The sequence below is a fragment of the Paralichthys olivaceus genome, chromosome 7, assembly GCF_024713975.1.
Source record: "Paralichthys olivaceus isolate ysfri-2021 chromosome 7, ASM2471397v2, whole genome shotgun sequence".
NCBI lineage: Eukaryota > Metazoa > Chordata > Actinopteri > Pleuronectiformes > Paralichthyidae > Paralichthys > Paralichthys olivaceus.
Window position 1 is genome coordinate 20,462,650 of NC_091099.1, and position 27,640 is coordinate 20,490,289.

General features: G+C 40.4%; 2 protein-coding genes across 5 annotated transcripts; one reads left to right on the plus strand and one right to left on the minus strand.

Annotated features, from left to right (window-relative positions):
* Positions 1-274: 274 nt before the first annotated feature.
* Positions 275-6,665, plus strand: hapln3 (hyaluronan and proteoglycan link protein 3). Of its 3 annotated transcripts, none has more exons than XM_020079550.2 (5): positions 275-390; positions 1,167-1,313; positions 2,758-3,156; positions 4,469-4,771; positions 4,853-6,665. In XM_020079550.2, the coding sequence occupies exons 2-5, from the start codon at positions 1,178-1,180 to the stop codon at positions 5,128-5,130; spliced, it is 1,116 nt and encodes a 371-aa protein (XP_019935109.2). In that variant the 5' UTR covers positions 275-390; positions 1,167-1,177; the 3' UTR covers positions 5,131-6,665. The 3 variants fall into 3 exon arrangements, with proteins under 3 accessions (XP_019935109.2, XP_069384906.1, XP_019935108.2); XM_069528805.1 differs by having other exon boundaries at positions 315-390; positions 1,114-1,313; XM_020079549.2 differs by having other exon boundaries at positions 352-508.
* A 2,698-nt stretch (positions 6,666-9,363) lies between these two features.
* Positions 9,364-26,713, minus strand: acanb (aggrecan b). Of its 2 annotated transcripts, none has more exons than XM_069528695.1 (19): positions 26,576-26,713; positions 22,118-22,196; positions 20,819-21,205; positions 20,269-20,443; positions 19,911-20,038; positions 19,521-19,814; positions 19,153-19,407; positions 18,229-18,403; positions 17,956-18,083; positions 17,548-17,841; positions 16,287-16,397; positions 15,986-16,093; positions 14,736-15,815; positions 14,517-14,621; positions 14,206-14,364; positions 13,336-13,418; positions 13,092-13,236; positions 12,478-12,660; positions 9,364-11,671 (listed from the first exon to the last, which is right to left on the minus strand). In XM_069528695.1, the coding sequence occupies exons 2-19, from the start codon at positions 22,188-22,190 to the stop codon at positions 11,586-11,588; spliced, it is 3,969 nt and encodes a 1,322-aa protein (XP_069384796.1). In that variant the 5' UTR covers positions 22,191-22,196; positions 26,576-26,713; the 3' UTR covers positions 9,364-11,585. The 2 variants fall into 2 exon arrangements, with proteins under 2 accessions (XP_069384796.1, XP_069384795.1); XM_069528694.1 differs by having other exon boundaries at positions 26,544-26,667.
* Positions 26,714-27,640: the final 927 nt, after the last annotated feature.

Below are 27,640 nucleotides of genomic sequence, written 5' to 3' on the forward strand. Positions count from 1 at the left end.
GTGAAGTGAAGAGTATTGTTTGCTATTCAATCATTAGGTTTATAATGATTTACTTTGTTATAATTCTCATCTTTAAAATGTGTAATAGCATGTTTACAGTCAAACATTAGACTCTAAACATTAGATTGAGACAATAAGGTCATTGGATGCACACATGGTGAAATGATAAATAATATGTGTCAAAGATTCTGGTTATAGTGTGTATGGTGTGACGTGTGTGGTGACGTCACGGTCGGGGCTCCGCTTCACCTCAGAGGCGGGTGGTAGGGTGGGGGGGGGATGCCAGGTTTCGTGACGTCGCACCGCGCTCCGGTGAACGCGCTGCGGTGAGCAGAGGATGAGGAGGAGATGAGCTGTGGACGCGCTGGATGGACGGACCGCTGCTCCTCTGTGAGTCTGACAGACTTTGTTCTAACAACAGACAGGATTCGAACCGGGGACATTTAACGAGACCGAGCTTTATGTTTCTAACGGGACGAGTTTTACTGCGATGAGGACGAAATAGTTGGTAAAGAGAAAGTTCTGGATTTTACGAGGCAGCATTGGATAAACATGAACTTTATTATAGGATAATAGTTTCATTAATGCAGGGGTTGGCTATTTGAAGTGAGAGAGAAGAGGGAAATAACTAACTGGTAAAAATGTTATATTTTGCATGTTCGACCTGTGTGCAGTGACTGAGGTTTCTCCTGTTTGTAGAATGCATGATGATCTATTTGAACATCCTAGTTCGTCTCTATGCGCATTTTTCATAGATTTGTATTTGACTTAACTTATGGTTTGTCTGTGTAAATGTATTTAGCTGTTTTCCGTCCGATTGTGATATCTGAGGTCGAAAGTATTCAGATTATTTCCACAGTGAGAATTGATTTCTAGTAACTAAATAACTAAAAGCTGTATCTTTATTGAGCCTTTAAATATCCTGTAGTAATAACTGCTGACCTGCCTTCTGATCTTATCAAGCACACAGGAGTCATTAGAGGAGAGGGATGTGTTCTTTTTAAATTTAATTGTTAAATAGACAAATGTGACAGTGGAGTGGTTGGATTCAGTTGAAGCACAGCTCAGATACTACACTGTGATCTAACCCTGTCTGTCTGGTATTTATGACAGTTCTCAGACAAGGGGGGGTTCAAAAAAGAGAACTGCATTTGTTTTTATTGCAGAGGACAACGTCATGCTGAGTCTACTGCGCCCCCTACTGGTCGCCTGCTTGTACACTCTGCTGCTGCCCGGAGGCCAGGGCAGGATCCTCAGGTACAACAACGGCTTTCACTACCAGGACATCAGCAACGGCAACGGCAATGGAGAGAGTAGGTTACACCCCCCTCCCCCTGTGATTGTGTGTGTGGTCCAGGTATTACTCATGCTGTGTGTACTTCAATCTGTTTACAAAGTCACTTAATGGGATTTGTCTTCCCAATGAGGACAAAATTCATAAAATCATTCAGTTTTAAGTCGGATAATGTGTGTGTGTGTGTGTGTGTGTGTGTGTGTGTGTGTGTGTGTGTGTGTTCGCTGCATGTCTGAGACACAGATCAGTTACATCACTTGTGTACATGATAACACAGCTGGCAGGAAGTCACCTGGATGTGGAGGGAAGACAACTATAATTCATGGAGGCCAGGCAGTCAGCAGGGTTATTAAAACAAACTACACATGTGATTGATGTGGGTCTCAGTTTCCGTGTGTGTGTGAAAACATGTGCGTTTGTGATCCTGAAGAAAAGAACTCAACATCTACTTACCTCTTCTTAGTTGTAGTCAACATACGCATGAGTTGCCTTGAACATAAAACATTATTTTGGTTGTGACACATAAGTGACACGTTTTGTTGTAGTCTACTCAGACCTAATCAATGTTTAATGAAACTTTGAGTTACGTCAGAGACGGACCAGATTGGCTAGACTATGGAAGAGTTTTTGTTCAGTTTGATCAGTAGTGTGTTTAATCAAAGGCCTCATCAGCTTTGCTTTGAATAGAACATCATATATTTCAAATACGTTGTTTTCTCTTGATAAAGTATATTTGATAGCAGCATCACTAAGTTACTGATGGCCACCAGTGATTGTCCTCTGCTGTTTCCTGTTGTTAAGAAACAGTAAAGTTAAGTAATTTCACTATATTGGTGGACATTCATATATTTCGCCCCTTTTATCAGACACATTTATATGATCCATTTATATAGTCTCTTATAACATATCACAAAGGGAAAATATTGCAACACAAAACGTTTAATTATAACATCAGTAAGTGCTGAGTTTCTGTAAGGAAAACTAGTTTCAGAGTTTGATGTTGTGCATGCAGGCTCACCGGTCATACCATGAATGGATGGATGAATGGATGGATGGGTGGGTAGCACTAAGTGAGTAGGTAAAGGTAGTTATGTAAGTGTTGGTAAGTTTGTTCAAAGGAAAATTGCAATGTTGCAGTAGTCATTAATTAATAAATATGGTAAATACATTGCACACAAATTTAGGCTAACATCTATGCAATAACAAAATATACACATATATTATAAAGATACAAATTAATAAATAGTATAAATAAGCATTCATTCTATTAGTTACATCTGTTCATTCCCTGCTATTAGTGACCAGTTCAGTTTCACCACAGCATAGATTAAAGCTATAGACTCAAGAGATTTGGTTTAAATCAGCATTATAAATAATCCCATCAAATGTCACATGTAGAGAACAAAGTTAAGGTTCCACTAACTAAAACATCTTGTGTTTCTGGTGATTTTTGCCATTTCTAGTCTATTTCAATGGGGTTCGTCTCCATGTGGAATCCCCGCAGCCTTCAGTGTCAGCCTCCAGGGGGAGCAGTGTCACCCTTCCCTGTCACTACCACTATGAGCCTGAGATCGCCACACCACGCAGGACCCGGGTCAAGTGGTCCTGGTTGCCTGCCAACACCATCACTGCACCTGCTTCCCCCGAAGCCCTCACCAGCGAAACTGAGGTCATGGTTGCCATGGGCAGCCGCCACCGCAGCTATGGCAACTTCCAGGGCCGCGTGCGTCTGAGGCGCTCAGCACCAGGGGACATGTCTCTTGTGATCAATGAGCTGCAGCTCAATGATACAGGAAGATATCGTTGTGAGGTGATTGACGGCCTGGAAGATGAGAGTGTGACTGTGGAGCTGGAGCTGCGAGGTGAGAAACACTAGTAGATAAGAGTAGATTAAATGTCAATGTTTTGGAACAGAAGGACCACAATATTTTCACTTCAGAGAGATCCTGTGAAACTGATCCACTCTTTATGAGTTAATTTCTTAAGGAACAAAACAATCCTTAGCAACTGTCCACAGACATGGCTCCTGCTTCTTCTTCCAGAGTGTCCGTTTACTCAGATAGCCTCTTCAGTGGCCCTGGGTAGTTTTTGTCGATCTTTCAATAGGTGCCCGGTGGTTCCGGAGTGAATCCTGCACGAGCCTTTTCTAATACTATAATTATTTCCGTTTGCTTCCTCCCTACCTAAGTAGCTACCCACTCCCCAAAACATTGCTCTTTAGCACCACCAGTGGTCAGAATCTCACCAAGACACCTTTAAGTAGAAAGACATTTGAACAGTCTGATAAATCCACAGTGAGTTAAACTGATAGAAAACTGCTGCTGAACTCTGGTGTTGACACCACAATAGGTAATATAAAGCATCTGGTGTCTGATGGTTGCTGTGCTTTTTAATCCAGAAAATTGAGACCAGAGACTACATTCAGTTTGGAAGTGAGCAAGAACCAAGACCCGAATCTCCTCAGGGCATTTTAAACCCCTTGAATTAAACTCTTACTGAATTGTTTGATCTCACTATGTCAACAGAATTTCCTTCATCAAATGAAAGCTGTTTTAATCAAACAAAGTCAGTGATAAACTGATTGCACATCATGTTAATGCTCAGCTAAAAAGAGCAGATATTGTTAGTGAGTAGCTGGTGAACATAGTGGAGCATTTAGCAGCTAAGGAGCCACATATTCCCCTCGGGAGTTGGAAGAAATCAAAAACAGAGCTACAGTAAATCACAAGTGAATTTTGGACATTTATGAACCAGATGATGATACAAACATGATTTAAATTAAATTACGATGTTACATTACAGATGGTTGATGTGTAACTTGGCAACTGTTCTCCGATTGGTTTGAAATATCTACTCAAAAGCTAATAAAATGTTGTTGTACCCTCAAGTCTTTTGCTGCCCTAAAAGTAGCCAAAAGATCACTTATTGTGGATTTAATGTCAATGTGTACAACTCACCATACCATATCATTCTTTATATTAATGTACTGCATGCCAACACTAGTCCCACCATGTACAAAACAAATATGAAAAGTATATTTATACCATTCAGCATTCAATTAGCATCCACCTTCACATTCAGACTGGAGATGCAACATCAGACAGATCTGATGTATTGGACTATATTAAAATGTGTGACTATACAAACTGTCGTACACTTTTCCTCTATGTACAGGTGTGGTGTTTCCCTACTACTCAAAGAAAGGACGCTACCATTTTAACTTCTTTGGGGCCCAACAAGCTTGCCAGGATCAGGATGCCACTCTAGCTACATTTGAGCAGCTCTTCTTGGCGTGGGAAGAGGGACTAGACTGGTGTAACGCCGGCTGGTTGGCTGATGGTACAGTGCAGTATCCAATCACAGTCCCACGAGATGGCTGCGGGGGCATTGACTTAGCTCCTGGTTTGCGTAGCTACGGTCAACGCCATCGCCTCTTCCACAGCTATGATGCTTTCTGCTTCTCCGCCTCTGTCAAGGGTCAGTATACAGATTTGTGAAAGGTTTAAAACCTAAATGTGACAATACAGTGTTTTCATTTATAGTTCTCTCCTGCTTTAGGAGGTGTGTACTACTTAAAGCACCTGACCAAGCTTAACTTCACTGAGGCTGTCCAGGCATGTGCCATTGATGGAAGCCAGATTGCCAAAGTGGGCCAGCTCTACGCCGCCTGGAGGCTGATGGGGTTTGACCGCTGCGATGCTGGCTGGTTGGCTGACGGGAGTGTGCGTTATCCTATCACAAAACCCCGGGCTAACTGTGGCCCGACTGAACCAGGGGTGCGTAGTTTCGGGTTCCCCCCTCTGTACCTTAAGTTTGGTGTCTACTGTTATCGGTAGATGCTCTGACTCAATATGAGACAAAACAAACCATTCTTACAGCACACTGGTTTAAAGCTCTGCTCGGGGAGTTAGCATTTACTATAGCCTGGATGCAAATTAGCAGTTAGCCAGTATGTTCATTTCTAAGCTGTTTTAAAGTGAAACCATTTGGGTTAATCACTCTCCACCTTTATTCGACTGAAACTCATGTCTCAGTATTGAACTTAAGGTTAACAACTGTTTTTGCACTCGTGCTTTGGCATGGCCACACTATATGGCCAGAAGTATGTGGACACACACGTGTAATAGCTGAATATCAAATTCATAAACTAGAGGCCATTAATAGGCTACAGGGATTTTCTTGCTTCGGTCAAAAGCATTACTTAGATTCTGTGATAAATCCTAGCTCAAATTCAGCATTTCAGTTCATCCCAAAGGTGTTGGATGAGACTGAGGTCAGGTCTCTGTGCAGGCAAGTCAAGTCAAACCATTACTTCGTGAATCTTTTCTGTACAAGGTGTATTTTCATGTCAAAACTGAAAAGGACCTTTCCCAAATTTTTGCCATAAGCAACACACTACTGACCAAATGACGTATTGTTATTGTAGCATTAAGGTTTCCCTGAAATCAATCGAAGAGGACTAATCTTGACAAAGACAACAGCCCGACAAAAAATACAGGGACAAGGATGTCCACATACTATTGGCCATATAGTCTCAACCACATGTCTCAACTACTACAACGATCTGCAGAAACATGGTTTGCTTTTTGTCTTCAGTTATTTTGCCTGCGAATACCCCTCACAGATCAAATCAAATCATTTTTTTTTTGCAACCATTTTGATATATGGCTGAACAGCTTTGACTTTTGCAAATTAGCAGTTAGCCAGTATAAATACAAACCATTTATTTTTCTCATCCACCAGCACTGACTTTAATCCACATATGATTGATTTCACACTCAGGGAAGGTATTCCAATAAAAACCACTCTCCAACCACACCTCAGTCCTTCACATACCCTGTCTTTATTCAACAAGAACATTTTCTTGTATTTTCCAGCTGTGCCCTCCAGAACACTGGAGTCGAACAGTAACACGATAACACTTTCAACCTTGGTACTACATCTGCAGACTTTTGGGTTAAGTGCCTCGCCAAAGGGCACCTTTATGGTCAAGGGAGTGGAGAGTGTCTTTCATAATTTTTGTTTCAGAGCTTTAGTCTTGGTCCATGATTGCACACTCACTAACTATAGTTCACCACTCTCTCTGTCTCTGAGTCTGTTCATCTTAAATGTTTGCGTATCTGAGTTCATAAAGTATAATCCATCTCTTTTTCATTTTTCTGAGGATGATTAAGAGTAGTACTCTGTGATGAAGAAGTTATGAGTGTATTGTTGTAATATTTAAACTACCTTGTTTGCATCCATTGTGGAAGAAGAAATAGCATTGCCTACCATGCAAGTACCTTTTGGGGTTTTTCATTAAATACTGTATGTCCAGACATTTGTACTATTTTCTACAGATCAATAAAAACACAGTCTGAAATGAATGAAATGAAATTTTATATGAGATGCATTTGTTAGATAAATGATGGTAGAGTAGCACCACAGTATTGATGTCCCACTTATATGTGCTAAACCAATTGCAAGTCAGTCTCAGCTGTCAATCTTAATGTTTTTATATCATCAATTATCTAAACTAATTTAAACCAAATTTACCAGACAAAACCACAAACAGTAGTATAATAAGAACTAAGAGCATAAGAGCTACTGAAAATTACAGAAACCATCAAAACCATCAAAGTTTATTTGACATGTATACTTGTAGACCCATGTCATTTTCACCGACATTGACCTATACTGCAACGAGCCACTAGGTGGATGATTTGCCTTCACTTTTTGGAGCTGGTGTGTTGTCCATCTTATAAACTGTCTATTGATGCATTTCAACCCAAAGTATGCAGAACATTCTGGGAACCTTTTATAAAGGAACGCAAAGGTTCCTATAGACCAGTCAATGTTTGTGGCTATGGGTGAGTGCAAACTGCATCCCCCAGGAGGGACACACTCACAACAGATTTATTAATACACAGGGCATCAGGTCATGTTTTTAAAATTCCCTCTGTAGCTTGTTAACATCACTATAAACATGCCCATTGGCCTTTAAAATGAATACAGGTAGAGATACGGGTTGGGGGTGAGTATATTACTAATATAGTAATATTGATCTTATATATTATTAGAAATATGACATGGAGACTCACCTACACTTGTATAAGGGTCCAAAAGCCAAAGAGTTTAAGAAACACTGCTTTAATTTTAAATGTTTTGGTTTTTATACAAAATTCGAATCTCTACAGTGACCACAGCTACTTAAATAAAGCTAGGGTTGGTAATCCTGGAAAAGCTAAAGCAAGCAAATGTTATTGAGACATCCCAGCCCCTCCTATTGACCCTCTTGACTGTGACAACTGCCAGAAGACCTCTCTGTGACTTGCTCGCTAACTTCCGGCTATCGTCTCTGCTTCAGTGGTCTATGACTGCACAGCTAAAGACTTTGGTCATGTGCCATAAGAGCAGGGACAGGGTGCACACGTGCACACAGACAAGTCAGTGAGTCACAGCCAGGTACGCCAGTCAATCATTTCATTTTCCCACAAGGGCTACCGACACCATGTTTTCTTTCCTGATGGATACTAGGATGTAAAGAGGAATTCAACAAATTAGATAAATGTTGCAGAAACAACTTACTTACCCTACCCCACTACTTGTGTAGTAGAGTAAAAGTACTATATCTGCCTCTGAACTGTAGAAGGGAATTAATGGAAAGTAAATATATAAATAATGAAAATGTAAATATTAAAGTACAACTTGTTCTTAAGTGTACTCAAGCAAGTTTTACTTTCTTGACATGTTGAACATGACCTATAATGCACTAAATTTACTGTCCAACATTTTATCTGGTTAGCGACTCTGCACTTGATGATACAAATTAAGAAATCATAAGTTACCCTATACTGCTCACCACTGAGCAAACTACTGAGTGGATTATACAGTTTAAGTGAACAATGGGTTATTTTGGCCACAATTGTTTTGTTTTTTTAAATAACTGAGCCAAACTCAGGTGTGGGTCAACCAGACCACGACTAAAGGATTTGAAAAGTGAAAATCTTTATATGAAGGTAAATTAGAGCACCTACTCGGAAAAAAAAAAAAAACTATCCAAAGATACAAATAAAAACCCTTTCATCTTAAAACGTATTCCTCTGCCGTTCATTTATGTCCACACTACATTACATGGTCATCAGGACTTGCTGAAATATTCATTTTGACCAAGTCATCAGACATTATTATTGGGTCATAAAACATCACTAATGGCCATTGATTAAATAGATGATATGACCATAAAACTTTTTCACCCCTGAAATTCTTTTATCAGATTTAATAAATGCATCTCTGAATCACCGCTGAAGGACCTGTGCTCACAAGTTGGTACAATCACGCCCACTGTTCAGACAGGAATGCCAGGGCAGAGAGGTGAGATGGGTGAATGACCCACACAGAACAGCCACTGTATGTAAAGCTAACACACGCCACTCTGTCTGGGTGCACTGCACTTTCAGATGAGTGGGGCCAAACACGTCGCTACGCCCTCCTGCATCCGCATACAAACAGAAGTCCCAGTGATTACATGGCCAGCAGGTTTTATAAACACATCCTATTTACACCTGTTGGCCAAACATGAGTGGACACACACATTAACACACACAGAGATTTACAGTCCTACACACACTGCCACATACACATTGGATTAATATGCAGAGGAATGTACATTTTGACTGCACAAACACACCACAAAGATGTATGTACATACAAGACCACATATGTACTAATATACATGCAGGGCTGCTCTACCACACACACACACACACACACACACACACAAACACACAGAGTGTAGTGATGAAGGTAGTTGCTGTAGAGGCTGATAAAGACGCTATTTACTGTGTGTTTTTTCATGGCTGAGCTCCACACGAAGGTAAAAAACGAACTAAATACCAGGTTTGTTCCTCTGGCTCAGAGACTTTGCCTCAAATTAAACTGCTCCAAGCAAAGATGGTTTTTCCAGAGAGCTGAGAAAGATCTGATGTCCATATGTTAGGTTATATATCACACTGTAATGCTTTATACCAAGTGGCTAAGGAGTGATGAGTTATAGTCTTGTTCACTATAGGACAATAATTTCAGAGACAGATGATTCCAAGTTTTATTTGGCACAGCACAGTACATGTATACTGTATGTTCACATCAGGATTCGGGATCAGAACAAAATCACAACAGAGGTGACATTACACACGTTCTAGGGTTTTATGTTAAACAGCATTTCAGTTTGTTGAAGAATCAGGAGATCCCATATTCTAACTTACTGATTTTCACACCGTTACGCCACATGTTGACTCTGTGCTGAACATTATGTCTAAAATTCAGCACTTTGATTTATTTATTCATTCATTTATTTGCAAAAAAGTTTAAAAAAAAAATTGGAGCAACAATTACATTTTGCTTTGTGGCAAATGATCAGATTCACTCATTTAAGTCAACGGTTGGTTGTATGTTCACTGAATTACGAGTGTGTGTTGCTGTTTCAGTGTGAGTTGGTCTGTAAGAAGTCAGACATGGACACGAGTGTCTGCTCTCCGAGTTGAAGCTAATCTTGACCTTTGAAAGGTCATGGTCAACATTTTATAACCTCCTCTTCCTCCTCTAAGCCCTTTCTCCATCTCCTTTGTCATCATTTTAAACACACACCACCGCTTTCACAGCTCCTTTTGCCTAAAATGTCATTTGTCAAGTACATTTCTGTCGATCAGTTACATCAAACACAGCAAGAAACCTCCACAAAGATGTATAAGGCTTAAATATAAAATCCAGTTGTGTCGTCACATGTCATGTCCATTTTATATTTATTTATCTAACAAATCAACAATTAGGCATATGATGAATTAATGAATTAAACTGTTTGCTCTGTGTAAGTTATCAACAGATCCTGCTGTTCAGAAAGTTGTGAGAATATTTACAGTGAGAAATTCCTCATTCACGCTCTGTGAGACGACATGTCCTGGGTGCACCCCACCTCTCATTCAGTGTGAGCTGGGATTGGCTCCAGCTCCCCTCTGTGACCCTCAGTGGATAAGGGGTACAGAAAATGGATGGATGGATATTCATTATTCTGCAAACCATGAATCTTATAAAAATATGATTCTCACATCAGACAGTGCTGACAGAGGTGATGGATTACTCTTGAGAAGTTGCAAATATAAAAATGAAACAATTTGCAACATTAAACAACCTAATGAGGTGGAGTTTTGCACCAGTTCAGTGTCCTACTATAGATCTTACTTAACTTAGTATAGTTTCCTTGCCATGTGTCAGGTTCAGGTGATTTATTTATTTATTTATTTTTATAACTATTTAAGGTGCACTGGATTCAAATGATTAGCACAGAAGTGAGAGATAAATCCCAAAAGTGCATGAGTGCTGACTGTTTCACTCCAGGTTTGTTGCAGTGACTTTAATCACGTCTTGATCTTTTTATTCATCATACAATGGAACAGCACAATCATGACAGTATGTCTGATACTGGTGTGTTAGTGTCAAAGCACAGTGGTTCTCAAACCTGAAGTTGTGACAAAATCAAAATGTGTCTCCTGAACGATAGTTTATGGTTTTTAAAAAATCAATTTCTACCACTCCAATATATTTTGTATTTACTTTTTCTCTGCTGTGACTGTGCTTTAATACAATCATGAGTTGCTGTAAGGATCAGAGACTCGTGATGATTCAAGTAAAGCAAAACTCATCGCTGTCATTTCAGGAATCACAACCAAAAAGTTTGAGAATCATTGTCTGGACCTGCAATGTAAGATACAGTTATTTTCTTTCTCACCAGTCTGAAGCACACAGTTGTAGTTCTACGACCCAATAAAAGAAAGAGAAAGATATGCTAAAAACACTGATCTAGAAAAATACCCTAAAAATAGCTAAAGTATATGTAACAATGTGTCAGAGAATCCAGCTGCAATTGAAAACACTTTTTTAGTTTTGGACGTTGTGTGTGTCACTCTTCATTCACTGTTTGACAGTGTTTAATCGACCTCACCTCGTGTGCAGGGCTGGTAAGGGATTGCAGAAAATTTCAACTTGTGCATTAAGATGATGTTGGAGAATACTGGATCAAAGCTATAAATTAGATGCTATAAATACGAAGAGGAAACTGCCTTCAGAAGGAGCAGAGTGACACTCAAACATCCAAAACACCTGTCAATTACACTACCAGTGTCTAAATGTGCTTTAGTATGTGTATATACATTAGAGGAGAATGTTATCTTTTTGGTCGGGCATTTGCATTGGTGTCCATGCTTCTTTGCAAAAGGGGTCCTTTGTGGCTCTCTGTTGTATGTCCTTTTAGTCCTGCTCAGAGCAGCTTCCTCTGTTCCTGTTGGACCGCTTTACTTCTTCTCCTGAGGGATCTTTTGTGTAGCCTGTTACTGTTGGCGCCAGCTGAGGAGGGAAAAGGTACGCATACTGATGATATCATGTAAACATGAGCGGCCAAAGGACTTATTAATTACCCTGAAGTGGCTAAAGGATCTGTTTCTTATGCACAGAGCTGTCTTTGCTGTGTGTAAATATTAACCCTGGCTCACTGATTTTGTGTTTCTGAGTTTCATGCACAACAATTTTTCTAAGGTTTTATCCTCATGTAACCTCAAGGATATTTTTGTCTTTTAGGTGCTGGGATAGGAAAACCTTTAAAAGGAACCCTAATGGTAAAATATCCAACTTTCAAAAGATACCTCACACTAATGGGTTTTTTGATCTTTAAACTAAATTATATGACTGTTCTTGATGACGCTGGTTTTAAAATCCAATTATCACCAAATTTATTTAAAAATAATCTGCATTTATGAGTTGAACATGACTCATAACGTAACCTAGTGTTTCAAATAATCTTGGACCTTGCAGGGCCAATTCATACTTCTTTGAGATTTCTGCTTGAATAGTGTGTGTGCCGTTACAGGAGTTGTCGCTCAAAGCTAGACAAACTAAACTTTGTTTTGGCAAGCTAACTGGTATGTCGTATGTGTTTTACGATAAATGTGTGGGTACTGATATTTATGAATGTGGGAAAAAAAATTCCGGCTTTATTGAATTTAAGGTGACTGTTAGTGTGCCATTCTAGTTATAATCCTGCAAAGTTCAGCTGTGATGTGGGTTACACTGATGTGCTTTAATTTTTAAGTTACAAACATTTGTACATTATAGATTTAAATACATATATCAGTTTTTCCAAGCTGCAAGCTCACCTTCTGTACATTCCACTTGTGGTTCCCCCCACTGTCCATCTGGCATACAGCGTATGACAGGCAGGTGGCGCTGTGTATAGCCTGCATCACACTGGTAGCGGACTATAGAGTTGACAGGGTAGCGGTCTCTGCTGCTGCCCATTGGGCGGCCATGCTCCACGTCAGGGGGAGCTCCACACATTACTGAAACATTGAAGTGACAGGTTGAAGCTCGTCTTGATCAAGGTCACTGGTTTATATTTGTCCCTTGACACCAAATCAGATTTAGATTAAGATTTTTGTGTCATGGCCCTGTCTTGCACTCTGCCCAAACTGATGCGGATAAACCCTTTCTTTTGCTTTTGGGTCTCTCATTCACATGCAAACAAGGCTCTAAGTCATTAAAAAGATATCTTACAAACGCCTTCCAAAGATTTCTGCGTAACCATGTGTGCATGTAAAATTTGGGGATTAACGACATTACAATTTACTTCACACATGTCCAGTCTTGTTTTGTGTCATGAGCACGTGCCAGAAACTTCAATGGCGGCTATATACTGGTTTCTCCACGTCAAAAACATACATTAGTGTACACAAGGTCTTGGTTGATACATGTTCCAACCCAGTAAGCCTACCTGGTCCAGTCTTGCAGGTGAAGGGAAGGTGGTAGTTGCAGGGCACGTCATTCCACTGTCCGCCCTCATGCCAGATCATCACCACACAATCCTCCTCAGAGTTGAAGTAGTTATCAGGCTGGTTTGGCCTCCAGTTCACAAAGGTCTGAGCAGAGCATTAAACATTGTTATATTTCAGTAGTAGTCCAACTTCCTCAGAACAAAATCAAACTGACTATACACAACAATCTCCAGCCACACTCACCAATGGACTTCTGTCTGTCCAGCGGAACTCATTCTGCACATCTTTGTCATTAAGCCCGATCCACTGGTAGTCCTGACCATTGGCTGAATCAGAAAGAAAGAGATCTTATCAAACATGTCGTCCCCAGGAATTATGCTGGTACCCCTTAAATATGTTACTTATGATACCACATTTGACTCAAGTATATGAGATTATGTTGGGCCACTGGGGGTCAGAGCTAACTCCTGATGACTTTGTGACAAGAACCAGTCTTGTTTCAAACGATGATGAAAAATATTCTAGAGACTAAAGGGTAATTAAAACTAATCTTTGAACACAATTGTGATGTCAAAATATGTTTGGTTTACAAATAAAATATGTTTGGTTTACAGATAAAATGACCGTACAGATAAAATATGTTTGGTTTACAGATAAAAATTACTTGCACAAACTCTGACAACATGCAGGCAGGCAATGCATCTATGATAAGGTGGGCTTACAGTATCAAGCTATGTGGATGTAATGTAAATGTTAACTTCAGTCTTCTGCTGCCATCAGAAATGAGTAGTTGATCCTATTTAAATTTTCCTCTGGATTTTCGCAAAAGAAATACATAAATATTTATAAAATTATCCAGGTCAGGTCTGGAGTCAAGTCGTGCTAGAATCAGTCTAAAGGCCTAAAGGTTGAGGCTCATACTACATAATAACATTGACTGTTTGACCTACTGTTGGGGGAACCTTGTGTTTCATACCCCTCTCTCTTTTCCTTTCAGTATCTCTAAATTATGACATAGTTACAATAAAATTGTATTGATAAAAACTAAACTAAAATGTTATTAGTTTTTCTTGACACTGCAGATTTGTGGTTAATTCTCGAACAGCTACTCACAGTTGACAAACTCCTGCTCTTCCTGGGAGGTGATGCTGACCAAGTTAGCATTGAGCTCCTGGCAGCGCTGCTCGGCATCAGTCCAGGTATATCTCTCCGCAAAGTTCAGGTAACAGCTGCCCCTGAACTCCGACCAGCCTTCAGCACAGCCCTGCACCGCTACACACACAAACATACACATCAGGATCACATTTGGACACAAGATATTGACACAACTGTTGAATCTCTGTAGTTTATTACAATAATACTTTAATGTTTCAGCTATTTGGCATGAAAAACAAAGTGCTGTGAGTTATAGTTTGGTGACTCACGTGTTGAGCAGTCTTCACCAGTGAAGCCGTTGGGACACTGACACACAGCAAGCTCTCCCTGTGCAGAACAGGTTCCTGAGCCACAGGGGTTTGGATCACAAGGATCTACAGAGCCCAACAACAAATGGAAACTTACCAGCTCATCCAGTTTATATATAAAGGTACAAGATACAGTGAAAGCAGATGAATTACTGCAAAGTCAACATATAAACAACTTACTTTCCACAACATCAGGTTCCTCCACTACAGCAGGGACCGCTAATGACACTGATGGTGCTGTGGTTGGGGTGGTGTAGCCTGCTTCTGGAGTCACAACATAAAGTGTTTGGCTCTCTTGTTCGTCCTCCCCAAGTCCAGATTGAGCAAGACTAGCAATGTACTCTGAGTTAGACATTGTAGAGCCAGGTGGCAGGATGACAGAAAGCTGCTCAGTCGTTGGTTTCTCGTGAGGGGCTCCGCTTCCTGAGAAATGAGAGCTTTGCTCCAAAGTGCCGCTGAATTCATGGTGCATCCCTGACCCACTTCCTGCCCCGCTTACCTCCACCACCCCCCGACCCTGCTGAGGTTGGCTGTCCATTGGAGATACGGTCACTTCCATCATCTCATCATCTGTTACATAAATTATATCATCACGATGCTGGAAAGCATCTCCAGAGGCAGAGCCGCTGGCTGAATCACCAGAAGGAAAACCACTGGGAAAGCCACTGTGGAACCCTGATCCAAAAGGACGATATCCAGAAACCTCCTGCTCACCTGATGGCTGAACTGTCAGGTCAATGGCACTGTGGTCAAGAAATGAGATGCCAGAAAATCCACCAGAGCCTGACCCAGAGACACTTCCTGATCCAGATGCACTTGATTCGATTATTTTGATGCCCTCCTTGCCTAACAGCTGTTCATCAGGTCTGTGCGTTTTAGAGACCTCCTCCATCTTTCCATCAACCATGATGATCATCAAGTCTCCTCCACTGCCACTGATGTCTCCACTGCCACTGGTAAAACCTGATCCTGATACCCCAGAGCCAGATTGTTGCCCATCAATCTCCTGTCCAGATGCGGACGCACTACCCAGTTCTCCAGATGCGCTTCCCCTTCCTGCCTCTTGGAGATCTCCAGAGCCAGACCGTTCTTCAGAGAAGATGTCAGTGTGTCCGCTGTAGATGATGCCTTGTCCTGAACCAGAGGCGTCACCACTGGCACTGGAGATGCCAGACTCACCTGAAGCCTCGCCGCTGGCTGAGTGATCAGCGGAACCTGAGCCTGACACATCAACAGGGACTGGATGTACAGTGGCTCTCACTGCGGGATACATTCAGAATATGGTAAAAAAGGACACATTAGCTTAGAAACTGAATTGTTTCATTACTTTGGTCACTTTTACAGAAAATAAATTGTGATGATTTATAGCCATTAAAAAGGACAGTAAATGACAAAGACAATTTTCATTTACATATCTCTGGACGTCTTACCAGGAGGAACAACTTGGTAAGTTGTGATAGTTGTCTTGTTGATAAATTCCTCTATTTCAGTAATATTTACACTGGAATCCGTTTCATTGTAGAAAACAATAGTTTCACCTAAAAACATCACAAAACCAAATGAGCTTTCTATTAAAAACAACAGGAGTGTCAATACTAATTCAGTAAATTGGAGAATAACTTACTTACAATGATAGTATTAAATAACAAAGTAGTTTAGTCATTAGAACCATGCACATTGACAAATATTACAGCTAGAAAAATAAAAAGATATTTTATGAATATGTCTCACCACTGGGCACAAGGTGATCAACTGTAACTGTTGTCTTATTGATAACATCCACTGTCAATATTGTCACATTCACACTGGTTTCAATTTCCCCTTGAGCAACTGGGAATTCAGCTGAAAAAAACATACAAAATAAGATACATTAATATAATATTAAGTCACATTACAGAAATGACTTGTAAAATTTTTGTCTGATGTATCCCAACTCTGTCAAAGCAACTTCACCTTTATCAACTACACGTTCAATGTTGCAGTATGTTATTCAATTTAAAATGATTTAAAACTGAGGTTGGTTAACACCAATGTTGGACATTATTAAGGTTATTTGTTGTCAAGTTTACTATTGTTCTACTTAATCTGGCAAACTAGCTGTTTGCGTGACCTGTACACTCCAGAGCTACTTCAGAATTTTTGCTTGCCATTAGTGAGTCCTCCTCAAACAGTTCTGCAATATATTGTTATTTTTTATTGTTTGTGTGCAGAGCTTTTTTATAAACTATGGTGCTATCTATGGTGCAGAGGGAAGTTAGAAAACGTTGTGTTCATCCTACCTGGTGTATCTGCAAATAAGATTTTACAGCCAATGTTTTTCAGAAAAATTAAACTGAATTTGCTCTATTAATGTTCCCATTTGTGGTATACAAATTAGTTTGAATGATTTACTTAGCTGGTGTTATTTTTTCACATATAACATATCAGCTATTTCAGAGGTCTGTTAAGCAATCAATACATTCTTCAGACAAAACTTAACAACTTTTCAAAGTAAAAGCTCTCTAATTCCACCTAGTATAAAGCATTGCAGCAACATATCGAACTTTGTGCTTTTACTTAGTAGACAAACTGCCAAACAGAAAGGGATTCTATGAATGTTGTTGCCATGGTGGAGATCAGCAAGTGATTTTTAATATAATATGTGTGTGTGTTATTATTTGTCAATCTATTTGTGTACACATATGGGTGTATCTACATGTATAGCCTATGTGTGTGTACTGTATGTGCAATGTAATAATAAAAAAGTAATATAGTGGTAAATAATTTTCTGTGTCGTTTGGGAACCACAATGTTGGCAAATATGTGTTATATGTATATAATGTGATTAGGACTCAGCCAGCAATGTATATGGTTTTATAGTCATGCATTAGCATTAGAAAAACTTCAATATGCAGAAATCATGAGACTCATCAAACTCTTCTCTGTATCAATTTAGCACCTGATGATGAGTTAATGTAAATCATATCGTGAATATAAAATAATCCATCCCTACCTTTGAAACAGTATGCATCATAACGCGAATGCTCATCAGGGAATCCTGTCTGGTTGGGGTAGGCGTAGATGATTTGAACCCCCACCTGTCCACCTCCACAGTGGGACCTGGCAGTTGTGATGGGGTAACGGACACTGCGGTCCATCAGCCAGCCTGGACGGCACTTGTCAAGTCCTTTATTCCAGGCGGCGTACAGCTGCCCGGTGGTGGCCAGAGTGGTGTTCAGTTTCTGACAGTGCTGCACAGCCTCATCATAGGAGAAGCTGTCATAGTCACTGGTGAAGAAGACCTCACCTGAGAGAACAAGCATTAAGCAGCATCCATTAGAGTCCAAACAGGTCAGATATGACACATATTGAAATACAAGTTGACATGTTTAATGTAGGTCATGAGAACAGTGTTGCTCACCTTGCAAACGTTCCACGTAACAAAATACATCATAACGTTCACTGGCTGGCCTCAGGCCATAGGACCTTACTCCTGGACGGTGTGGCAGATTACCTGCACAGTTATCTCTGGGTGACACAATTGGATACCTGGTAATGAAAGAGGAATATACAGCATGTTAATGCTTTGTGTTGTTGTATATCCTTTGAGGGATTGATCTTCATATGCCAAATGGAACCATTTCCAGTCCCATGCTTTGGATAATATTTCCTGCAGTCTATTGATCTGTCGCACCTGACAGTCTGATCACGGAGCCAGCCTGCATCACATTGGTGCAAGCCTTTCTCGAATGCTGCCTGCAGCTGCAGGGGACTGGCAATGACCGCACCAATACTCTTGCAGGCCTCGTGAGCCTCCAAAAAGGTCAAAGTGTAACGACCAGTGATGGGGCGATAGTGGAACACCACACCTGGGCAAAGAGATGGAAGGAAAAGTTGGTGATGACTTTGGGACATGTTGTCTTGTTTTATCTGACAGTATTTTATTTATCTTTTTGTACTTTACCAGTTCATTATGATTTTAGTTACATATTTAAACATCTTTCCTGATGGTAATTTATTTATCAGCAATAATGGAGGTGCCAATAAATGGGCTGTGGGCGTGCATTAGACGATGTATTCCAGTTCAACTCAATGACATTTGATTTATATTCCTTTTTTGGTGACCATCTCCAAATAAGTACCTTGAATAGTTCAACTTGGCAGCCTCAATCCAAGAGCCCATTCAAAGAAGGTTAAAGGGATAGTTCTCCAAAAAATTATATATATATAAAAGAGATATCAGCTGACATTTAGGCTTAAAACACGATGCCTTTAAAACTTGAAGCCCTCGTTTCAAGTTGAAATTGGAATGTCAGGGCTTGCGGACACTTGGATGACACCACACCAGCAGTATGGAGGCATGTTATGTTTTTTCTGTTTTTTTATTACGTCTGAAGCTTTGGTAACCAGTAACCTCCATTGTATTGGATTCTGCTCTAACAAAGTTCACCCCTGAAACTCCAGAAGTGTTTTGGACTCAAACACTTCACCCACCCCTCCATTGGCATAATGGTGTGTACTAGATAATCAGTGAATTCTTCATTTCTGGGTGAACTATCCCTTTAAAAGAGACAAATATATTCCAACGATTTTGTTATCAACCACAAAACCAGCTTACCTGTGGGAGCCATGGCAGCATCTATGCCTGTCAGTTCAAGTCCGGGCACACGCACAACAGGAGTCACTTTGGTGTATGTGTCTGTCACACTGGGGGGGATGGGCAGCGGGGAGAGCGTGTCCACTCCTGCACCCTTGATCTCCTCACCCCCAGGTGAGGGAGACAGGCCAGGGTACAACCCAGGGGCAGGGGTAATTCGGATGATGTCTGGGAAAGGCGTGGTCCTCATAGGTACAACATCTTCATCCTCACCATCTGAAGAAACCAGATTGCATGACTGACACGTTTTCTCACCTCATTAGTTTGAAACTTAATGGAGAAATTCAGCGTAGAAATTACCAAATTCCTATTTTCCCTGAAGGATTTACCTTGGAAGCAGATGGCATCATAACGAGAGTCTGGGTAAGGGTATCCAGTCTGGTTGGGGAAAAGGTAGACAGTTCTCACTCCCAGAAGCCCCCCTCCACACTGAGGCCTGGCGATGTTAATTGGGTAGCGCACACTCCTGTCGGCCAGCCAGCCAGCATTACACACATCCATGCCACCTTTCCAAGCCAGGTACAGTTCTCCAGTGGTGGCGAGCCGAGAGCCAAGTTTGGCACACTGATCGCTTGCTTCAGAGAAAGTAAACTTCTCGACAGACATGGAGTAGAAGACTCTTCCTGGGAGGAGAGATGTGCAGACAAACACAATTACATGACAGGGAGCAGTGGTGTGTACAGTATAGAGGTTTCATGTGGGCCTTGTTTGATGAGTACCTGATATCTTCTCTGCAAAGCAATACACGTCATAGGTCTCGTTGACATCTCTCACTCCATAGGTTCTCACACCTGGGAAGTTCTCCTTGTCTCCAAAGCAACGTTCGCGGGGCTCATGGATGGGGTATCTTGAGAGATTAAGAGGCAAGACATACATTTTTTTACACAAAAAAAAACTTTAACCACATTAATGTTTTTAATCTTATTTCCTCTTGTGTCTTTGTGTCTTTTCTCTCACCGGTTCAGCTGGAATGTATAAATATACCCCTATGTATTAATGTGAATTTCTTTGAGTGCAAACTGTCCACAGTAACCATGAATTAATAAGTAGTTTAGTGGATGGAGGGGTGAAAACTACCTAACAGTTTGATCAGAGAGCCATCCAGCATCACACTGGTGGTATCCATCATCATAGGCAGCCTGGAGCTGGGCTGGAGTGGCGATAGTGGCACCGTTTTGGATACAGGCTGATTTGGCGTTCTCAAACGTCAGGGTATAGCGGGTGGAGATGGCTCGGTAGTGGAAAACAATACCTGTAAGATACAGAGAGTGAGCAAAGGACTCTTTCCAGAGTTGTGTGGTTTGAATTTACGGCCGTTGAACTCAACTTTACGAAATTCAAAGGTTTATTCATCCTTATCTTCTTGTCAGAGTTTTTCTACAGATTATCTTAATCAATAGAGAAAGCTATAGCTGTGTATGATTACAGATTAGGTTGTACATGTGCATAAAGATCATTATCTGTGAGGAGAATTTAGAATTGATTGAAATAGTTTGGAACACTTGTGCTGGAAGACTGGAATTTAACTTTTTCACTTACTTTCAGTTTGGACCAAAAGTGATGAAAAGTTGTACTTTTATTTTGTAGGACTAAAGTGAATAACATTGTTTATCTTTCTGTAGCATACCCTGAACCAGGATCTCCACAGAGTCGTAGTTATCCTCGATACCGTGCATCACCTCGCAGCGGTAAGTGCCAGAGTCTTTGGATCTCAGCTCTGTTATCTCCAGAGAGGCATCCGTGGGCACCAGGGGGTAGTTGACCATCGTTACTCTGTCCAAATACTCTCTCTCCACCTGAACCTTTCCCTCTGATGCCACCAGAATGGTGGTGACTTTCTCCTTGGTGACATAGGACCACTTGATTCGGTGGGAGAGTGGGGCAATGGTCGGGGCAATGGTCGGGTTGGACACGGTTGTGCCCTGGAAGTAGCACGGTACCTCTACCTTTGCTCCCATCAGAGGACGGAGAGGCATCGCCAAAGGGATGCTGACATGCAATGTGCCATCCAAGTCTGTGAAAAAGGTATTTCAAGGTTTATTTCATATTTTTGAATGAGGATACAACCTAGTTTAAGATGAAGATGTATGTTTTGGAAAAATCTCAGTCACATGGGCCATAGCACAGTCTATATAAAAAATGTTAAAATCTTTTGTTGGACTTCTCAACCTTAGTATGACAAAGCAAAAACAAGGCAGGAGCAAACAGGGGTGAAGCGTTTTTGTTCGAAGACACTTCAACAAAAGACAAAAGGAGCCAGTCATATCTATTAAAGGATGACTCGTTCTACCAACCGAACATAACCAAAATATTTATTTAAAACATTACTTTTTCCTACTTTATACTGATTGCCACTTTTTTTTGGGGGGGGGGGGGGTCGTATTTCTTATGGCTTTGAATATGATTAGGATTTTTTTTTTTTAAAGGATCAAAAAAGACAAAAAGCCCCAACAGACTGGTACATCAGTCAATACATCTGCTGCATATTTAATACATTTTAATCAGATAGTAGGTTCCATGAGACAAAATGACAGGACTGATGAATACAAGTATCATACAGCTTGATATTAGTTTCTCAATATCTTCAAATTACACAACTTTTTCTTCATATACTATTCATAGAGCAGCCTAAATGTGTATTGAGTTTTTCTATTTTCATCTTATTTGTTCTAGATTCTGTCAATATGCTTATTATAATTTATGATTTATTTTCTAAATTTTCCCCTTGCGCTGCCTCCTTGTGTTGCTGTGTCAATTTTGATCATCCATTTTCTTATGGATGATCAATAAAGGTACATCTTATCTTATCATTTAGTTTCCAAGGCATCTGGAGAGAAGTTGGTCATTTTTACAAACAGATGATGAGGGAAAGACTTTAATAATGAAATCAAATGCAACAAGTGCTCATTAAATTTTGTAAACTTACCATCATGTTCCTCAAATGATATTGTTGCTGAGATGAGAGGCAGGGACACACAGAGCAGAAGCAAGGGGGTCATCGTTACCTGAAAAAACAGTGTAGTCAAGTAAAAGTTTTTAAAACTAAAACAAACTCTCTAACCTGTCTTTACCAGAAATACTCATTGAATGAACAGTGAAGTGAATGTTCAAATGAATGAATGATTTATTTATCCCTAAGTCCTCTACCTCCAAGTTTTTCCCTAACTCCTGTACATTAACATTCATAATCTGTGGTTTCCAGAGCATTTGGTGATTACGTCAACCTCATTAGCTAAAACAAATAGGACGTCAAGGGTCTCTTGTATCATTTGGAAATATCATACATGCTTGGTGAGGAATGAAAGCCCCTCTCTGTCTGTGGGCACAGGAAATGTCTTTAGTGCTCAAATAAGTTCAGGCAGAGAAAGGGAGAAGTATGATTCATTCATCTGAAATGCTTTTCCGTTTGTTAAAACAAAATGACTGTTGAAGTGAGGGTTTTTTTCCCAGCGTACTAACTGTCCTAGTGTTTTTTGTTTGTGTGTGTATGTGGGTACGTTGTTTGAGTGGGCACAGTGTGTCTTTGTTTCTTTGTCTGCAGTATTTTTACACTGCGTGCATACAGGGTAATGCTATATGCTGTTGTCAAATATAATACAATTTGTATAAAGTAAAATACGCCATACAGGGTGGCCTGTGCCATCCACTCTGACTGAGATTGAGGATCCTTTCTAAGCTATCCAAATGCTGCCTCTGAAGGATTTGTTTGTCAAAAAAACTGTACTCATTATCAGCAACTGGCATCTTGAAACCAAAAACACAAGTTTCAATATCACAAACCCACATCTGTCAAACCCTGATAACCACTTTGCTTATTTTCTCTCAACTCTCCACTGCTGTGACGTACAGAACATTCAAACACACCAAACCTTTGCTGAAGTCCCAACTGAACGCTCATTGTGATGCGTTCACAAGACCTGGGACAGGCTGCAGTTCATTCCTAACAGCCACAGAGAGACCTTTTAAACCAATAAGCCTGAAGCTCACAGTCGTAGAGCGTCCACATCGGCTGAATGAGGTTGGCAGCCTACAGTGGTGAAGGTCCAAAGGAGGAATTCACTAACCATTCAAATTCAGCATTAAAAACATCATCATGTGTGTTGGATTTAACACACATAATCAGTCAATATAGATATAAACCAATGTCCACATGGCTAACTTTCATACATTCATATGTGTGTGTGTGTGTGTGTGTGTGTGTGTGTGTGTGTGTGTGTGTGTGTGTGGGTGGGTGGGTGTGAGCTGCTAGAATTCTTAGAGTTCCACAGATCCAGCACACAGTACAGTGGGACTAATATTTGCGCTGCTGATGTGCCTGAGAGTGAATTTTGGCCCAGTTTAAGCAGAAGAACAAAATACCATATGTGTAGACAGAGAGAGAAATCCACCTTGGAATAATCACATCCTGTAACATGTTTATTATCACTCTGTAATTTTCAGTCTACCCTCTCAATGACATTGTTGTGACTCGCTGATGATTCCTGATTTTTTCTAGCCTTTTCTGGATTACTCTCAAATATTTAAGTTATTTCTGATTACACCTGAGTTGTTGGCCATTGATTTTGAGCCTCTACCAGTGGAGAAAATGTTCTTCAGTTTTGGATTTCTTTTTTGGATAATGGTTGAAAGTTTGTGTAAAATGTTGAGACTGGGCTGCAGCCTTAGTTATATGAATTCCAAATGATATATAAAATGTAATTTTTCTTTCTTTATTTCCCCTTTCTTTGAGCAAAAATGAAACAAAAACTATTTTCAGAAGTAGAAGCAAACAATATTAAGATGTGTAGCCAACAAAAGGAATACATGAAGTCTATCTTCACTGAAAAGCAGCTTAGATGACATCTGGATATAATTTAATATATTCCTGATTTAACTGTTCACAACACTGAACACTGAACACACCCAACCAGTCATCAGTGATGCTGGGTGTGGTCTGAGATACAACAGATTTTAAATTACAACCAGAAAGTGCAGTGAGCCAAAAATTATATTTTCCAGCAATAAAAGTTTAAATAATAATAATAATAGTTTAAATTAGAATATATCACTGTTAATGAAAAGGTGATTCATTCATATATTTTTCTTGCCATGACTTTGCCTAAAAAGCCCTATTCTATTCTCACTCTCAAGATGTGCCTCTCAAAACGGGGATAAAGACTATAATAATCAGGCAGTCAATCAAAGTCTGCTCACACAGTCATGATACACACAGAGCTCCAGCAAAAAGCCTCCCCCATTTCTCCAATCAAGCCAACCCAAACCACATCGCCTCTCTCTATCCAATCATTGAGCAGATCCTCGGCTCTCTTTAATGCATCATTCAAACTGCGGCCACCTCATGATGTGCACCAGCATTCGTGAGCCACGCCAGGGCAGGTCAAGCCAATCAGCTCCTGCTCCACAGTGTGCCCATTTAGTTCAGTGGGATGGCTGCAGCTCCCCTGTTTGGTCGCTGTGGTATGTTCCGCTCCCAGCTGAGGTGGACAGCAATAAGGCCTTGGTCTGTTCCAGCAACGGACAGGGGCAGGGTCTTGGAGGGGTGCAACCCTGCCAAGGTAAACACAAGGCGGGCATCCAGGGGAGCCCCCTCCCCTCTCTACCACCACCACCACCTCACTAACTCCCCCCTCCACCCACTCTCCTGCAACCCTCTAGAGTCCCTGAGCAGCAGAACAGAGTCGACATTGATACACACACACACACAGAAACAGAGACCAACACTCATGGATCACGAAAAGGGATGTGTGGGAGCGCACGTCTGATTCCCCTGGTAAAGAGAGAGTGTGTGTACATATATGAGCACTGACACACTCTGTAAGGCCTGTGTTTCAGAACACACACGGACGACACTTGTACAGTCAGATGGGTGGAGAGGAAAAATCATATTCACAGATGCTAATGAGATCATTAGTAAAGTACTTCTCCTCTTACTCAGCAGACTATGACTGAAGATATCCATGATCAGCATTACTCAGTTAAATGTATCAAGCATATACACAAGTAGACACACACACACACACACACACACACACACACACACACTGCAGTAAGTCTATTTAAGCTCTCGCTTGAGACTTAATCGTCACTGATATTACATGTGTTAGTTATTTGCTTTGACTGACACCTGAGAATTACAATTCACAACATGCGCTTACAAAGCCTGATGTTACCATAGTTACGGGATGACACTTTTTGACAGTAGTTTCCTATTTAACATTGTTTCCCAAAATTAAGCGCTGCTTTGTACCGCTCAGTTGCCCCACTCAGAATCTGAATTCAATTTAGGAACGAGGCCAGATCTATCTCCAAAGTGGCAAAGGTGTATGTTGGAGCTTGTGTGACAATAAATTGATTCTCTATACTGATCAGAGCTGTATTACCCATGCTTAGCTCAGTCATATGTCATGCAGGGTCTACATCAGTGTTGAACCTCATCAAGGGGCCATGAGAATAATCTAACACGGTTGTTAAATGATTGTAATGTAGGAAAGTGCAAAATAGTCTTAATTTTTCAAATCTTTTTTTTTTGTGTACAGTGCTGGGTAATTTGACCTTTCCAAGATTATTCAGGAAAAAAGACTAAACCCCTCGCTGTTTGGTTTGAATGGACAAAATGAGTAAACATGTTGAGTGTGACCACTGACAAGTAGACATTGTCTAATTTTAAGGTTTTACAAACCAAAAATATTGGGAACCAATAGACGACCAATAAATGAGGCTTCAGTGAGTACTGATCAGCTGTCTTGTACAAACACATTGAAATCAGACGTTGAGTGATAATTTGTAATGTCATGCAGTGCCATTCATGCCACTCTTCATCCAATGAAGCCATCCAGACAAACTGACCTTCTGAATATGGGTTAACTTCCATATTCAAGAAATCATTTTTACAATTTTCTGCTGTTTATTACTTCCACTCTAATTTTAGACTCATTATACTGCAGATTTGAAATAACCAAGGATACTTCCCTGGCATAGTTATAGTGTGTGACCAACAAGTCAAACATTGACAATTTGTTGCAAACAGTAGTGGATTCTATTATTAAAATCAACGCTGCAATACTTAGAAACCAAGTGAACTTCCTGCAAGTAAATCTTCTATACAATATAATGTCCACAAAAATGGAATTAAAGTTGTTAACAGTCAGAATCAAATCACATTTCTTTACTCTTTATATCAAACCTGACTTCCATTTGTTAACTGGTAACTTCCCAGGGAACAGAACTGCTTGATAATACAGAAGAATTTTCCAAAAGTTACCTTTGGTTTGACATCTGAGTACATGAATCAATACCTGTCCACCAAAGCCTAGGATGAAGAAGAATCAGAGTTTCCCCTGAAACCCACTCACAGTATTCCTCCAGTGGTGAGTCGTAAACGTACCGTTGATGCTCCAAAGCTCCCAGTGGCAGCGACTCCAGGGGCCTCTTGCTCCTGCCTGTGTAGGAGAGCAGAAAGAAGCTTTATTCAAACTCCGCCGCACATTTAGATGTTGGACAGAGACACGGAGAGGGAGGGAAAGAGAGAGAGAGGGGGAGAGAGAGAGATGTGTTCCTCTCCTGCCAGTTGGTGAGGTCATACAAACAGCCTCCAATATCAGAACACAGCACCAGTGAAAATCTGACGCTGAAGAAAGGATCTAATTATCCCAATGTTTCTACAGTTATTAGTCAAACTGGTTTGAATGACGGTTGATGCTGCTGCACAACGTTTGCACCATTTCCCCAAGGTGTAATTCATGGATCATGATGAATAAATCAGGCACAATTAAGGGGCTAATTTCTATTAGTGTCTGGGACTGTTGGGTTTAGGTATGCTCTCTACTGAGTGCCATTCTAGTTCTTGTTCTGCAGGATAAGAATGTACTAGTTGAAGAACCTAATGTCCCCTCTGCCTGCTACCGTTCTACGGGTTCATACCATATCCACTTACAAAGAAATAATTTTTTCCATGGCTGTGAGACAATATTTCCTGTTACTTGCCTGGCTAATTTTTCTGTTGTGTCAATGCCTTCAAAACAAAGTGTAATAAATGTATATTGAACTTGGAAAATTTAATTGATTGATTGATTCTTGGCAGTTTCTCTGCTACACTGGTTATGATGAATACATTTAAATAATCTTGACATTATTTTGAGATAGCAAAATTTGTAGATTACATTGAAGTTGTAATATTTATACATTTACAGTGCTTCAGTAAAGAAATGTGGTGCTGTACATAAAACCGATTTAATACCAACTGAATTAAGGAAAAAACAACAGCAAGATGAAACGTGTTGATCGTATTGTCAAATATCATACCTCAAGTATGTGTATGTATTTGTGTGTGAGTGTGAACACTGTGCTCATATGTTCTACTGCAACATGTGTCTGTTGCGAGTGTCTGTGCATTCAGTTTCACATTCAGTTAAACATGCCAATGTTGGCTTGAGGTTGAGGTAAGACGTGT

Bases quoted from the DNA above. Each gene is read 5' to 3' on its own strand.
- hapln3 (XM_020079550.2), top strand. From the start codon at position 1,178: ATGCTGAGTCTACTGCGCCCCCTACTGGTCGCCTGCTTGTACACTCTG. The intron at 1,314-2,757 runs GTAGGTTACACC...TGCCATTTCTAG, and splicing joins CGGCAACGGCAATGGAGAGA to TCTATTTCAATGGGGTTCGT. The intron at 3,157-4,468 runs GTGAGAAACACT...CTCTATGTACAG, and splicing joins TGTGGAGCTGGAGCTGCGAG to GTGTGGTGTTTCCCTACTAC.
- acanb (XM_069528695.1), bottom strand. From the start codon at position 22,190: ATGACCCCCTTGCTTCTGCTCTGTGTGTCCCTGCCTCTCATCTCAGCA. The intron at 20,039-20,268 runs GTAGTTTTCACC...TAATCTCTCAAG, and splicing joins CTCTCTGATCAAACTGTTAG to ATACCCCATCCATGAGCCCC. The intron at 15,816-15,985 runs GTAAGACGTCCA...TGTATCCCGCAG, and splicing joins TTACCAAGTTGTTCCTCCTG to TGAGAGCCACTGTACATCCA.